General features: G+C 41.3%; 1 protein-coding gene across 7 annotated transcripts in view; it reads right to left on the bottom strand.

Moving 5' to 3' along the window:
- Positions 1 to 15,673, bottom strand: part of RAPGEF6 (Rap guanine nucleotide exchange factor 6) — a 119,014-nt gene that overhangs the window by 38,423 nt on the left and 64,918 nt on the right. For all 7 annotated transcript variants that reach the window (XM_035338732.1, XM_035338735.1, XM_035338730.1 and 4 more), the window contains 2 exons: positions 8,011 to 8,142; positions 692 to 875 (listed from right to left, as the gene is read on the bottom strand). In XM_035338732.1, the coding sequence (XP_035194623.1) occupies positions 692 to 875; positions 8,011 to 8,142 (316 nt within the window). The remainder of the gene's footprint in view (positions 1 to 691; positions 876 to 8,010; positions 8,143 to 15,673) is intronic.

Raw genomic sequence — 15,673 nt, forward strand, 5'->3', positions numbered from 1 at the left:
AGTGCCTGCAGCTGAACGAGCCCGGTACGCGTTTTGTTGGCTCGGCAGTCCTGATCGGGCACTGCTCGACTCTTAGGGCAGCAATCTAGCTAAGTGTAAAAGCACTTCAACTACAAACATTTAGGAGAACAAAAATATCCTTACAGTACACTAATTAAATTATAAGCTTGTTAAGAGCATGAAATGCTTTTCCAGAGTTTAGAGAAATAATCAGAATTCTAACATAACCCAAATTTTACCACTAAACTAACATCAATTTCTACTTGGACACTGCAATAAATATTTTCATTTCAAGTGTTTTGCAGTTTACAGTTAAGCTCATCTAACTAGTACGTTCTCTTTGACATTCAATGATTAACTCTACAGTTACAGGCAGTCAAAGTTACATTGCTACCCTTATGTCAGCTGGTACAATGACTATAACAGTTAACATCTTACAAGTCTCAAATACTATTTTTTTGTTTTCTTTTGTTTTTCAAATACTTAGCTTCTCAAAACAAATACCCTCTTGGATAGTAAGAGAAAAATAATTTAATTAACAGTATCACTAGAACAAAGTAATCTCTGAACAGCATCATCCATAATTATGTAGATATACATTTAACATCAACTCATTAAACAGTTTACATACATGCTTCTCTCACTGATGATATATGATAGTTTTATATAAAGATCTTTTTTTTTTCCTCACCAATATCATCATCAGTTTTATCTGCAGGCTCTTTCTCAAGGCACTCTCGTACAACATCTCGCCCCAGAAGTGGATCTGAAGTTCTGTCAATATCTTCATCTTCTTCTTCTTCTTCATCTTCAGAGTCTACAGGTGCTTCTGGAAGACCCGTTAAATCAACATCTCCCATCTCACTTTCTGTAGCCTAAAAAGAAGATATCCATCAGACAAGGAGTTCAATGCCTCCAGTTTAATAATTTATGGCCTTATCTCAGGTAGCAAGTACTACAAAAAAATTATTTGACCAACAAAAATTAAACTAGAAACTATAACAGTTCCCCTTACGAACACTGACAAAAACAGGTTACAGCAAAATCTACAGTTAAGAGTTAATTTATACACGAGGGTATAAGTATATACCATTGGCAAAGAGCAACTCCATACTACAGGAATTATGAACACGAGTTCTGAAAAAATTAGCATACCGGGCATTTGCTCTCTTTATTTATGATGCTCCCAATGAACTACAGGCAATATATGACCATCGATACCAACAGTGTCACACAGAGGAAAAATAACCCAGGGTGAGTGGATAAAATTAAAGGGATTTAATCAATTATTCATTTCCATATTGGAGCATGGACTTTAATCCTGGCACACAGTTAAGTATGTCAGGTGGAGAATATAAATATGAAAAAAAAAAAAGGAAGTAAGGATTACTACTCCCATCTCTGTTGGCTGACTCTTAACTTTATAGCATTTGGTCTTTCTTGTGAATTCATGAGAGCAAGTGTTTTTTCAAAATTCAGGAGTTAGTATTGACCAAATGATCATATAATTCAGTAACAACGCTGGTTACCCAATGTCTGTAGACATATTTCTGCTGTCATCAATAGATGGCAATATAGACATCACGCTGAGCAGACACATGAAGCAACAGTATAAGATAAAGCAATACTGGCACCAAAAAGCAGCAACACAAGGATCGTTTGCAGTATTTTCTTCATGTAAAGTTTAAATGATGTAATGAAATGAAAATAGCCTTCCAAAACAGATGGAAGGCAAGGAAAAAAACAAAAAGTAGTTTCAAAATTTCAATTTCCACAGAATACTTCTTCAATCACTTCTGTTTACTTTAAGCCAGCATGCAATTCATTTTCTGTTCAAATTCAAAAATTTGAACAAGATGTGTCACTTGGAAGTATAAGGCAATTATGCACAGGCTTGCAGAAATTGCTTTTTTCATTATTATTATTAAGCGAACACATTTACACTGATGCCAAACTAACGTGACAAATATTCTGCATGTTCACTTCTTAAAAAAGGGCTGGGTTTGAGAAGCCACACCAGCACGGACAATGCTAAAATTTCCATCACAAGATCACCAAGTATTTTTATATCTTGCTTGTTGTCACTGTGGCAATTCAGATATTCTTTTGGCAGTGAGCTACACCCTTAAACTTTTTCTTATTTATTGTTATTATTGATGGATATAAACATGTTGAATTTTTTAGTGCTAAATGTAATCCCTCAAACTAACACAAAAAACATCCATCTATTGAATAACAAAACCCTGGAAGAGGCCAATGAAGCAACACATAACCCACAGCAAATATGGCATTGACAGAATACTAGCACAGCAGCATTTCTAGCAATGAGATCTTTGCACAAAATTGATCGATGGACACCTATTTTAAAACTTTTTATAAACAAATTCCCACTGGCATTAGTTGGACATACATCTTTTAAACACTTCTATCATTTTATTTTTAAAAGTGCCATCAGTATTACCATGTATTCTGAACACACATATTCAATTTTGGTATATTTTCAGAGGCACAGATCTGAGAAGGCAAAAATCAGAGTAACTATGCCCATCTACTTGATGACCAGTCATTTTTGCAACTGATGGTCCCACTAGAAGCTTCCTCCACAAAATAGTCAGAGCATCGCTCATTGACACCAGTTCCCTGACGTACCTACAACACTTCACTTCCAACCACTTAAAGAGAATGGCTGGAGAGAGAGCTATCAGCAAACGATTACACCACAAACCGGAGCCGTGGCAAGCCTGTGCTCCATTTGGCACAACCAGGACCACTGCGGGCCCATTTTGATGGCTGAGTACTAAAACGGAGATAAAACACTCTTTGCTTTTCTCAAGTTAGAACTATTTCATCAATAACTCAGTGACAGTTACTAATCCTGTCTCGTGCCTACTGCTTGAAGCTCTAGACACGACATAAGTAGCTGGAGTGCTGAAGCACTGGGAACTGCTTGGGAAGACTGAGGGGCATCATCAAAACCAACGCTGTCTGATTAAATCCCAGCAGACAGCACTGCCTCCATCTTCCTACACGCTCCATGCTGCTCTCCTAATGCAAGTCCCAGTACTTGGACAGATGGAACAGCACTGCCTTCTTTTCTAGGCAGAAAAATATTGAGTTTTAGATATATCATTAGATCTTTGAGTGTGTTCTCATTTCAGTAATTATCCATCAAGCCTAATAAAAAAGGATTATATGGTTTAACATAACTATTTCGTTCAGAGTAGGGTAACAATAAATAGGGTTAAATCTTTCATTTTCCTTTCTTTCTTTTTCTCTCTCTCTTTTTTTCTTTTTTTTTTTCTTCTTTTTTTTTTTTTTTTTACACTACTACAGCTTTGGAATTAAGCCGAAGTGCAAATTGTGCTTGGAGAGCCTTGGCAGCACATGATCAGTATGGCATTTTATTCAAGGACTTTTCTAGCATTTCTTCATCTAAACAGCCATGATTCATATTATTTTTTTCCAGGCGGAGTAAGAGAAAGTACAATAATGATTCCCGTTTCAATTATTGTAAACTAAGGTAAGAAAATTGAGGATATAGGTTCTACAGGAAACCAACACTTCAAAATTTGCATTGTATACCCTACATAGCACAATAAACCAATCTTCTATTTTCCTGGTAGCTAAGTTATAATTTGATCAAGCTACAGAATAGCAGGTGTTTCAAAGATGATATGCAGGTGGGCCAGTGAAGAGGGGCAGGCCAGGAGGTGCTGGAAGGAAGCAGGGGACTTTGCCGCGCCTGCAGCAGTAGCTGTGCTTTTTGGTGGTAATGACACGTATTCCACTACAGTGTGTCAGAAACATACCCTGACAGACAAAAGCATTAAATACACCACACGAAGGATTTCCTGTTCTGTGATAACTCCGTATGATACAGTATTTTAGTGCTCACAACTCCTGACACAGCCTGATATTAAGAGCCTGTTTCCTTGTTGTTTTTTTCCCCCCTTTCCTTCCCTTCACGTCAATTCTTTCATGGGAAATGTGTCCAAGACTTTTTACAGAATTGACAGAGAAATCCTTAGTAAAGGACACTCCCTGATGCATATTTTATAGATAATCCATTTTAATATCAAATCCTTAACCACAGCCAGAATTATTGCTGGGCAATGACGGTGCTGCCCACAAGTAATATATAATGCCAAAGTGACAAATGGGAGATGACAGAAAAAGAGAGAGAAACGAACCACTATGCAGACCACTGGCAGAACTAAACAGATAAGGAAAAATAGATGAGAATTTGTCAGTCAGTAGGAGAACAACTTTGCAAGCCATCGATAAAGGCAACAAATTCATTACACCGTAAGGGAGACCATGCCCACCAACATCTAGCAATACAAGCTGGACAACCGACGTTACCACTGCCAGTCTTCTTAAAGCCTACTCCATGAAAGAGCAAAGAACAGCGTTTGCTCTGTGCAGTACCTGCAGGATGACTTTTCCATCAGGATACCTGTTACGAGTCAAAGGGGCTGTTTGCAGAAGCTATAATCCCTCATTTCAACTGTTGCACGCATAAGCACACAGCCTCCCCTAATTCTATCTAAGCACCTAGCTTGGAAGCCAAGTATATTGTCAGAAATGAGATGAAGAAAATATATATATATGCAAATTAAATTTAAGGTACTCTAAAAATTGTAGGAAAAACTTTTAAATATACGTATCCACACACACATATACACATATAACAAAAGGTCTGCAGTCTGACAAAGTGACCTGCTTTGCTGTATTCCAAGCAAGTTGGAATTGGCACTATACACGTTTGGACATTTTACCACATAAAGACTGAAGGCTTCAACAGGGAGCAGTAATGGTACAGGAGAAGGGAGAAAATACCTTCATAAATTTATTTTCATAAGCAACTGAGGGTTTAATACAATATGTTCACAGCAGTGCTTATGGGCAGAACTCATTTTCTGCCGATCTCACCTTCAGCTTTACATTCATTTCCTGTTTAACATCCTGAACTGAGATGCAGCTGGAACAAGTGAAACCTCATTTCAACACTATCAATGAATAAAGTGTACACAGATGAGCTGAAATCCTTTCCAAATCTCAATAAAAAAATGTTTCATTCTTTGGCTCCAATCAGTTTCCTATTCTGGGATTATGGCTGCACTATTTACTGTAAAAATTAATGTTAAGATGTCATTAATTCAAAAGGTCACATCAAGACTACATTAATAAATATTATTCAAAAACTACTGTTCCTTTGCTGACACTAATGATAGTCCTAGAGAGTTTGGCATGCAATAGATACGAAACTGACTGCAAAAGCAAAGCAACATTTTCCAGTTTATGACAAGCTATATTTTAAGCTACCAAAAATATTTTCAGCTACTAAGCCAGCATGCTACAAATTGTTGTGAGTATCAGGGAGCTTCTCCACCTTCATAATACCGTAATGAATCCTGGAGGGAACTTTTTTTAAAAAAAAAACTTTCTAATTTCAAAATCTGCCTATATTGATGTGTCATTGCACATAATGCTGAATTAAATGCTGTGCCATGACTTTAGCACACCTCATGCACTTAAAAGTGGGTAACAAACAATAGGGGACTAATCCCAAACTAACTGTTAAAGTTCCTGCAATAAATCACGGTGAAATACCCAGCATTCTTTGACAGCCTACTATGTGTATTACTATTTACATTACCCATAGGACAAGATATGAAAAATGCTTTAAAAACTTAAGAGGGGAAAACATAGCTTTTTCTTTTTCTCCCCCATGACATGCTTGTTGCACGTCTTGTCTTCATCCACAGTGTTTATCAAATGCTTGATTCTCCAGTGCTGTCTTTAGAAATTAATGACACTGCAGCTAGATCATGTATTGCTGTGACCATCTTTGAAGATCTCACGTGAGGCTGACAGTGGTGACCTGCCTCAGACTTCTCACCAGCATTTACAGAGATCCGTGTTCCCTATGGGCTGCAAAAATAGATGGGCGAGTGTCATTGAAAAGGAGAGTCCAACTGAAAGGTCCTCACTCCTTCCAGTTAGCAGAAAATCTGCACTCATTTTCACATTAACTAATTTCTAACTCCTCCAGAGGCAAAAATACATTTCACCACTGTTTATGTTATAGGGCAGATAAATATGCTACTCCATTATTTCTTTTATGTAATTCTTATTTGTTTAACTATTATGATCTTTTGGCATTTTCTGAAGAGTAGGCATGCAACATTTCAAATGCATTTAACCACACATGATAAGAGTATTCGCTCATTACTGGAATGATATTTTCTTCATTAATAATATATTTCAAGAGCTTTTCACTTACAACAATCTTTCCAAACCACTCAGGTAGACAGGCAGACAGAAGACAGTCAGGAAAATCGCCCATCAGCCTCAATATATAGACGTTAGGGTCCAATACCCAGACTAGTTCTGTTGATTTTGACTAATTATTTTGAGTCAACAGACTTGATTCCAAGGGAAAACAAAATTCAAATGTAGAACAAAATCTTCCAATGCTGCCGCTCAGAAATCAAGGGTGCATTTTGAAAGCATCATCTACGATGCAAGCTATTGCTGCCCCAGCTGGCAGTGAGCAAATCTAAAGATAACAGATTAACAGTCTAGTCTCTCTATATTTTTCTCCTACTTAATGCTGTAAAAGGATTTTTGCTTCTAATGTTTGATGTTTGTAGTTAACTATCAATAATTTGCTGTAAATAAGATACATCACCAATCCGTTTCTGGTGTGGAAACGGTACCCAAACAGTACCCACGAAAATGGAACAGGTGTCTAAAATCCAGTTACACCTACATAATGCTAAATAGTTGCTAAAGATTTGATATTGTAATTAGTTTTCAGCTTAAAAGTGAATAGTTGTGCAGTTACCAAGACAAACCCAAGATGACCACCCTCATCAACCAGAATGAAAGACACCCATGAACATAGCTCTGCGATTTGACACGAGGCAGTAGCTCTTGTTCTTTTATAGACAATACACCTAAGTTATCTCTGGATTTTCCTCAACAAGCAACACTGGAATTTCTACAATCAGCTGGTGCAGAAAGCATGTTTACGGCCATGCTTCTGTTTGCAGAACAGGATATCTTAGTGACAACAAACACAGATAATCAAGGAAGGAGGTATTGGACAGGCACAAACAGTTTCATGAAACTTGTTCCATAATCCAGTACATATCATCAAATGTGACTTTTAAAAGCAACAACGCACTTGTTGGTATATAAAGATGTGAAAAGCATCTCTCCGTGCAGCGCTTCACCTCTCCCAGCTGGGGAGGTGGCACCTTGTCCCAGCGACACAGGCGTGCGCAGCAGCAGCAGGGAAGGGAGCTGCAGATAAACAGCCACTGTTTTGCTTACGGAATGTTTAACTCCCATTTCCTTCCTTCCAGAAAAAAATTAATAGGAACAAGACATCCTCAATATTAACAAGACTAGTCAAAACCAAACCCTAAGTTTTTGCTACATGTGATAAGGCCAGAAATGAACTGGAACCAAATTATTTCCATGTGTAAGTCCGATGCTAAATGGTATAAGGATTTACTACATTTATTTTATTGCATTCTATATTGCAACTCCACTCATTTTTCATTATAATTTATCATCTGTATAAGCTGTGATTAACCAGCATTTAACAGAACTGTAATGAAGTAAAACACTGACGTTCACCTGCAAATACTGTAATCGCCACCCTCTTCTGGTCACCGTCACCTAGCTCATTGCTAACAGAACTCACAGCAAGTGAAAACAAGGAATGAATTGCCATCAGAAGCAGAATATGCACGTATCATTACAGATACACTTTTACAAATTCTGTGCAACAGCTGCTGAGAGACTTCTGACAAAATCCTGCCAGCCAACAGCAAAAATAACAAACAAACTTAGGAAGTGGAAGCCTGACCTCGTGTTTTCTGATAAACAGCCGACACCACAGCAGCACAAAATGTTACCCAGAGCAATTAGGAAAGGCAAAATGCAATTTCCAGCTGGGGGAGGAGAAGGAAAAATAAGAAACAAATGCAATTTTACCTGATAGATATCAGACAGGCTGCTGCTCCCAGAATCACTGGCAATGCTACATCCAGACTGGCTTGAAGGGACGTGAGTCACCTGAGGATGAGGATTGTCTGTAAGATGCATCTTGGTAAGATCGGCTGGAAGCTGCAAGTAAAATGGATTTGGGGAAAGGCAGGAAAAAAAAAAGAAAAAGACACATAAATCAGATTTGTTGACAAAGTTATCCGTAAAACCTTTGTTACCTATTTGAATATTCACTTGTGTATTGACAGGTATTTTGAGAAAATGTTAATTTAGACTGAGCTTGCCCAATCATACTTCTCATCTTATATAACTGATAATGATTCATCTTTCTACAAAGCAAAGGTCTTTACAGCTCACTGATACCCACCAACAGAATTAAGAGCCCGTAAGATAACCATGAGACAGTGCCAGCCAAATAGCTCACGACCTTACCATTAGCTTATCCTGCAATCCAATATGAAGGATAACTGATTCCAAACGCAAGCCTTTAATTCAAGAATAGCCTTAGAAAACAGCAATATACAACAAAGAGTTATGTAACCTAAAACAAAGTTATGGTCTATAAACTGCCTGCTTTTTTTAATGATGATGAGTACAAAGTGGGGCTATTATGTGTTTCTGGTACATGCAAATACAATAGTGCTTCTATTTTATCTATCCATAAATGAACACGTATATAAATATGTAAACACATTTTATTGTATACATATACTTTATTTGGTTTATGCTCAGCTGAATGAAAAGAACTTTTTACATTGTATTCCTTTAAAAAAAAAAGTTCTTATACAGAAAAAAAATCTGAATTACTCTGGCAGCATCAACTATCACGATCAAGGGAAAAGGCTGCTTCTGTAAAACAAACAGAATTCCACACCGAAGCGTCAGCCACTAGATAAAACATTCAGTTCTACTAATTAAAGGACAGTATTGTACCACTGTTGTTGATATCACCCTTATAAATGGCAACTGTTAAGTAAGAGGAGCACTTTAATAAACACTCGTTCACAGATTTGTTTGGAGCCATGACTGGTGCTGTAGGTCTCAGCCCAAAACAAAAGGCTGAGAGTCCTCCGACACACTAACCGTAATTTCAATTTTCAGAATCGTCATGAAGACCACAGGGGATGTTGTGACATCTGTCATCCCCCACTACATTCCCAATGCCAATCGTCACTCAAACCTGAAAACACAGGAAGACTACAAAACTAGTTTTCAATATGCTGATACCTACAATAGTCCTGTTTTGAATGCATCTTAATTTCAAAAAGTGCAAGATATTTATCTTTCAGATTACTACTTTTATGTCCAAGTGTATTTGGAAAAGGAAAAATTTGTTTAAAAGGTTTGAGAAGAAAAACATGGCTAAACTTTTATAAACTCCATTTAAAAACAAAACAAAAAACCCACTCCAAGCAGTAGACATAAAGCAGTGAACGTCATCCAGGCACAAAGGAAACACAACACTTTGAAGACTATGTTTAGCCACCGAAAAGTTTTAGAGACTGAAAAAAATCTATTTTCAGGACTCGAGAACAGAAAAAAGGTCAGAGCGCTCAGCTGACGGAACCCAGTGCGGCGGGGCAAGGAGCCCTCGTCATGCCAGCGCACGCAGGAGGAGCTGGCGTTCACCATGATGTGACCGCTCCAGCGACCGGCGAGCTGGAGCGAGCTGAGAATTAATTTTAGCAGGGAGTACCAGCTGGCTTCACCTGAAATCCAGGGGGTGCTTCTTACGCTGCACACTGACATCAAAGCGTCATTGATGTATTGCTAACGGACAGGCGGCAGCAGGCTTTACGCTGCCTCCCCAAAGCTCCCCGAGCTATGAGCATCAGCTAAGGCACCGAGGAGGCCATGGTGCGGGCAGAAGCTGCTCCCCTGGACCTCCTTGGGACACTGCCTCCACTCATGCCACGGGCAGACGCTGCCCTGCTGCTGCCCGGGGCCGGCTGCTGGCCTGGAAGGATGCGAAGCACCCGCGAGCACGGTCAGCGCGTTGCTTGCCAGCGAGGAGGAAAGGCAGCAGCAAGACAGCCCGTGAGGAGGGCTGCTGGCAGGCACCGACATGCTGGAGGTTGGCGTACATGAGAAACGCAGAAGTTTTAGGAAGTGGTGGAATGAATCAGCCTGGGTGGATTCACTGCCCCTACCTCAACGTGACCGTGGTTTTGCTGCACGTGTGTCCCTGTCCTCGCCATCCCCCTGCTCCGACAGCTGCCCACAGCGCAGCTTCTGCCAGAGGTCTGTACGGCCATGGTAGCACCACTTGACACCAGGCAGTTCAAATTGAACTAGCTATCCAGATTCCTAATGATTTACAAACTTTCAATACGGCTCAGGCAGCACTGCCCCAGCAGTTTGTCTTCTCTAACTGCGTGTACAATTTAAGATCCCTGTGACAAAGGCTGCTCTAAGCAGCAAGGCTGAGAACCGCTTCAGGACCAAGATGCAACTCACAATGAGAAGAGAGCTGTGTGTGGAATTTGTCTGTACTTTTCATAAATACACGCTGAAGACTAGCTCAGACCACCAGCACCGTGCCCCAAGGAGCATTTCTAATCAGGGCATTAATCACTGAGAGCTGATCTCCATTCCCCTGGCCAGCACCGCTGTCAGTCCCCATTGCTTACACAGCACACGGGCGTCTGTGATGCTCCTGCTGGACTCCGCAATGTGACTGTAAAAGACATTTCGTGCAGGTTAATGTAAGGAAATGCTGCAATATCTCTTTAAATAGGAGAGAGATATAAGGTTTATTTGAGACCAGTGACCTTTAAAGTGCTGCTTGCCACTCTACTCAATCTCCCAAAATAAATCACAGCTTCTGTCTTTTGTATGTCATTTTTATTACCCCAACCGATTGTTCCTTCCTTCAGAGCTTGCTAAGCAGCAGTACGGGGATGGGATGTGTTTGTACCAACACGACAGCGGGCGGGAAGGACTCGTGGATGTGGTAATGAAGTTGCTCAAAGCGCTTTAAAATCATCTGAACTATCAACGAAAAACGTTCACTTATCATCTCTACAAGGGAGAAGCTTAGAAACTTATTCCAAATGCATCAGTATTTTGAAACGTTACATGTTATGGAAGCAAGGTTAAAACAGCAACATTCACCTAGGTCCACATTAGAAACTTTCAGAAGCAGTGCGTACATATGGTACCTTCTGGTTAGTCATGTGCCATACTACCCACAGGCAGGAAAACCCTAAATATCTGTGAAACTCTCATGAATTTGAGCTAATAACGATCCCCACCTGCCTTCTTCCCCAAGAAGTTACAGCCTGGAACCCGAATCCGAGCTGTTGGCACAGCCAGCCCCGACACGGACACCTCGCACATCTCTGAGCCTGACCTTTCCCAGCAAGGGGACGTTCGGCACAGACCTCCTGCTGAAACACCATACTGCAGCTCTGAGCCGCAGGGAGAGGAAACGAGGAGACCAGAAGAGGAAGAGAGCAGAAGTTACAGCCCGCGCAGCCACCTCCAGCTCTGCCCTCCCACAGAGCCAGGAAAGTACAGGGACTCCAGAAGAACTGAACCAACAGAGTGGTTTTTAAGATATTGCAAGTGGCGTATGTGAGCTGCTGAGAGAAGGAAATAAACTCTGAGTCCTTCAGAAGCCCGTGCCAATGGCAGCGTGTTTTGCCACAAGGGCTCGGAGGCGACAGCAGGCTGGGCTTCTTTCGCTGAGCATCTGCGAAGGAGGCTTCTGGCAGATTCCTGTCCTTGGGCATCCTCGTAAAAAGGATGGTCCTGGGGAAAAGTGTGGAGAAACCCACTGAGGTCAGAGGCAAGGGGCAAAACCCGGGGAGGGTGCATGGGGGATGCAGGATTGAAATGGGAAGGGAGGAACCAGGAGGGGACAGGCACCCGACTGTGCCCACTACTGCATGAGGTGTCCTGGAGGAACAGCTCCACAGTGCCATGTGTGACACTGGGGGACCAGTGTGGGGCTACGCGGACCTGGGATCTGAACCTGTACAGACACTCACTGGTTTGCTGAAACTGAGCTGAAATAGTTGAAAATTTAAGAAGAATGAAAGAATAGGTGAGAACCTAGTAATACCGCATAACAGCTATAAACGTCAGTCACGAACAACTTGAACAGCCAGTAACTTTGTCCAAAAACACAAATCCCACAGAAGAACAGCCTTATATATCTCACTCCTAATTAACCATTCAAAATAAACACTGCATTTCAATCACTTTGTTTATCATAACAAGGCTGAAGAAGAGAATTAAGGAGCACCCCATGGACCACAGCGACCCTGCACCCAAGGGCGAAGGTTCGGAGTGCGGGCTCTCCCCGGAGCCCAGCTCTGCCTTCTCACTTTTCAACAAGGTATACTTCCAAAAGTACACTTTTTATGTTTAAACAGGCAAGGCAGGACATCTTGATCTAATACAGAATTATCAACTTCCTCAGCCTCGTTTGATGACGAGGGCAGAGGCTCGTTTGATACACGATCATTTCTCCCCGGACTGCTGAGATTCCCGACAGCTCCCAGCCAAGAGGCACCAAACCAAGAGGCTGTTGCACCAGCCAGGCCCGGAGATGCTGTGCTTCAGCTAGAAATGGAGTCACCTACCTCATACAACATGGAATCACGCCTACACACCCCAACCAGACACCAGACATTAGAGAAAATTGCATATTCCTTCCTGTACAGCAGGCACCACCCAGCAGAGACTCACCGGCTGTTTGTACAGAGAGGCTTTTGCAGTATTACATTCACTACCAGGGAACTCCTCAGGGGGGAAAAAAAAAAAGGGTTGGCACCTCCTTTCCCCACCCGAAATACTCCTTAGACTTCTCAAAATCTACCAGCTACTGACTGAAGACAACACAAGAGCAGCAAGAAAAATAACCTACCTGGAGGAGCAGCGTGTTCAATGCTCTTGGTTTCAGTTCTTTACACAATCAATGACACCGAATGTTCTGTACATCACGGGACAGTGGATATTTCTCGTCTTAACCATTAAAACGACCCATTTCCATCTCATCTCAAAGTTCAGATACTTCATGCCATTGCTCGGTGTATGCACTTTGTCAGCAGTGAAGAGCCATTAAGACCATGTAACATGTGTGTATATATACAGACTTTGCAAAAATCCCCATATTATTTTGTGTGACAGATTACTTATGTCTACAGCTGCACTTTAAACGGCAGCGGTGCTCTGTAGCCCACCTTGAGCACTTGGTGCACTCGGCAGCACACGCACAAGGCACGCATCCTCTTCCTCATCTTTCTTGCACAAACTTCTCAATAGAAAGGCAGAATCACTTAGAGACCTCCTAAAATGTTACAAGTTTTGGGCTGTTCTGGGGCATATGTACTCACATATTACAGTGAAACAATACTGTCAGCCACAGTAACTAGTTGTCATTAAGAATTAGGCCACTGTCAAACGATTAAGTAGTTGTCACATCCAAGTTTTTACTTTGTGCATCTTTCTGTGAAGTTTACTTGAGCTTACTTTGCCAAAGTAAAACAATAATAATTTCAACATAAAAACTACAAAGCATAAAGCGTGCTTTAATTGCTGGTACTATACCTAGGAAAACATTGCTTCTCTGTTTCTAGCTCAACTTCTAGGAATGGAGAAGTCCTACCCTAAAAAGAACCACAAATTTAAAAAAAATATGATTGAACCGAAACCCACATACCAATTCAATTCCAGATTTTCCAAAACAAGGAGGTTGCAGCCCTATCTTGCAAAAAGACAAAAAGAATTAGTTCTGACAGGAGTAATCCCACCCCAGATTTACAAAGGCGCAGTACTTTTCCTCCACTGCCACCAAATGCTTTGCAGCAATTTGTCGACACTGAATTTTTACACGTACAGATTTCAACATTTTACAGCTATCCAGTGCTGTACAGAGCTGTATCTCCCTTCATCACATCTGAAAGGATCTCGTTTTCCAGAAATCCAGTCTCAGGTGTCTGACAGCCAAAGATGCAGGCCAGACAGCAAAAACTGCCACGCTACGGGGACGCCTGTGTTTGAACAAGGATTTCCAACTAACATTCATTTTCTAAATGAGTCTTTACAATTAATTCAGTTTCACATTAATATTGATATCCATACCTATGGTCACACAGGCTATACAAGTGATCTGCCAGCTTTCTCCAAGTCTTATGTCTGTAATTTTGAAATTAATTGGAGAACAAATTCCGACGTACGCTGTATTTCACAAGGAGCAGACCACTTCTGCAGCCCCGAGTGGAGTGCGTCTGCAGTGACATTCGCTTCCTACGTAAACACCATTTACTCTCAGCAGTGAAGTCACACAGAATACTTGGGAATTAAATTAAAAGCTAATTTTGGTATGGCAGATTTTAAGACCGCACATGCCCTGTACAACAGAGCAAATTATGGGATCTTTTATGAGATGGCCACCAACCTGCTCTTCAGAAGCACGCTGAAGATGAATGTTACCCTGAGGATAAACTTCCCTCTACGTGCTCCAAAGGAGGGCTCTGCCTAAAAATTAAGGCTATAGAAAGTCATTGCAGAGCTTATACAGAGAGAAAGCAGACACAGGAGTTGTAAGTTACTGTTGGGCAGAAGTTAATGTATAGGAGGGTGAAGTGAGAGTTTTGTCCCTCTGTTCCCCATTCTTTACAGGGAAAGGGCTGAGAGCCTCCTTCAGTGCAGGGCTCCATGCTCCGCATGCTGCAGTCCCTGGGTGGCTGATGTCAGAGTCTGCTGGTACCTTTCCTACTGAAAAGCTGCTTCTGTGAATTTGCAAGTTTTGAAAATAAGTAACAGCATCTCCTGGAACAATCTGAATAACCTTAAAGCACAGGTTGGAAGGGCATATACAAAAAATGGCAAAATAGCCTTGAAAAGACGGGCAAAGGACCTATGGATTACCTTTTGCTACATGTAAAAGAAGCCTCATCCATCATGTTTCATCCTGCGTTCAGAGGCATGTTTATTAAATGTGTTCAGAAACACCCTGCAGTGAGGGCACTGACCAAAGGACTCACCACCAGAACAGAACGGGTGCAGGAAGCACAGTCTCTGTAATTCTCCTGCTGTATAGCATCTGTTAAAAATGGAAAATACTGGAAGGAAAACGGACAGTAAGGAAGTAAAAGTTTCAGCTTGCCCTTTATTTGATACTCCTTGATAGCAAAGTGTTTCACCAGTTCTCCGAGGTCGCTGTCTCTGAGCTCACCACGGATCGATCCCGGCTGGACACAGGAGAAGCACCAGCCTCAGACGCAGAGGGAACACGCTGTCCTCTTACAGGCTGCGTAAGCAAATCTTCTGTCCTTGGTTTCACGGGCTGCCAGTAACCTTATACCTTATTTTCTTTTTCTGAAGTTCCCTGAAATATTGCCAGCGTGAGGAATATCCAGAAACAGGGGGCTGCTTCCCACGGAACAGCCCCGCATCGCACACACCCATCACCCAGCACACACTGCTGCGCCCACCTCTCCCCCGCGCCCCTACGCCACCTAGCAATCCCAATTTTAAGGCACACATTTATTATTTTGCTAATCATTCGTGATTTTCCATTAAAAGGTTTTCAATGTTTTAACTTGGAACCCATTAACATACCCTCAGGGCATTAACTGTGATTGCACTTGGTAACCCCTGAGATTTAGGAAATGCTCCCACTTGAGCTCCATCACAGCCA

Source organism: Oxyura jamaicensis, chromosome 13, assembly GCF_011077185.1.
Source record: "Oxyura jamaicensis isolate SHBP4307 breed ruddy duck chromosome 13, BPBGC_Ojam_1.0, whole genome shotgun sequence".
In the NCBI taxonomy this organism is placed as follows: domain Eukaryota; kingdom Metazoa; phylum Chordata; class Aves; order Anseriformes; family Anatidae; genus Oxyura; species Oxyura jamaicensis.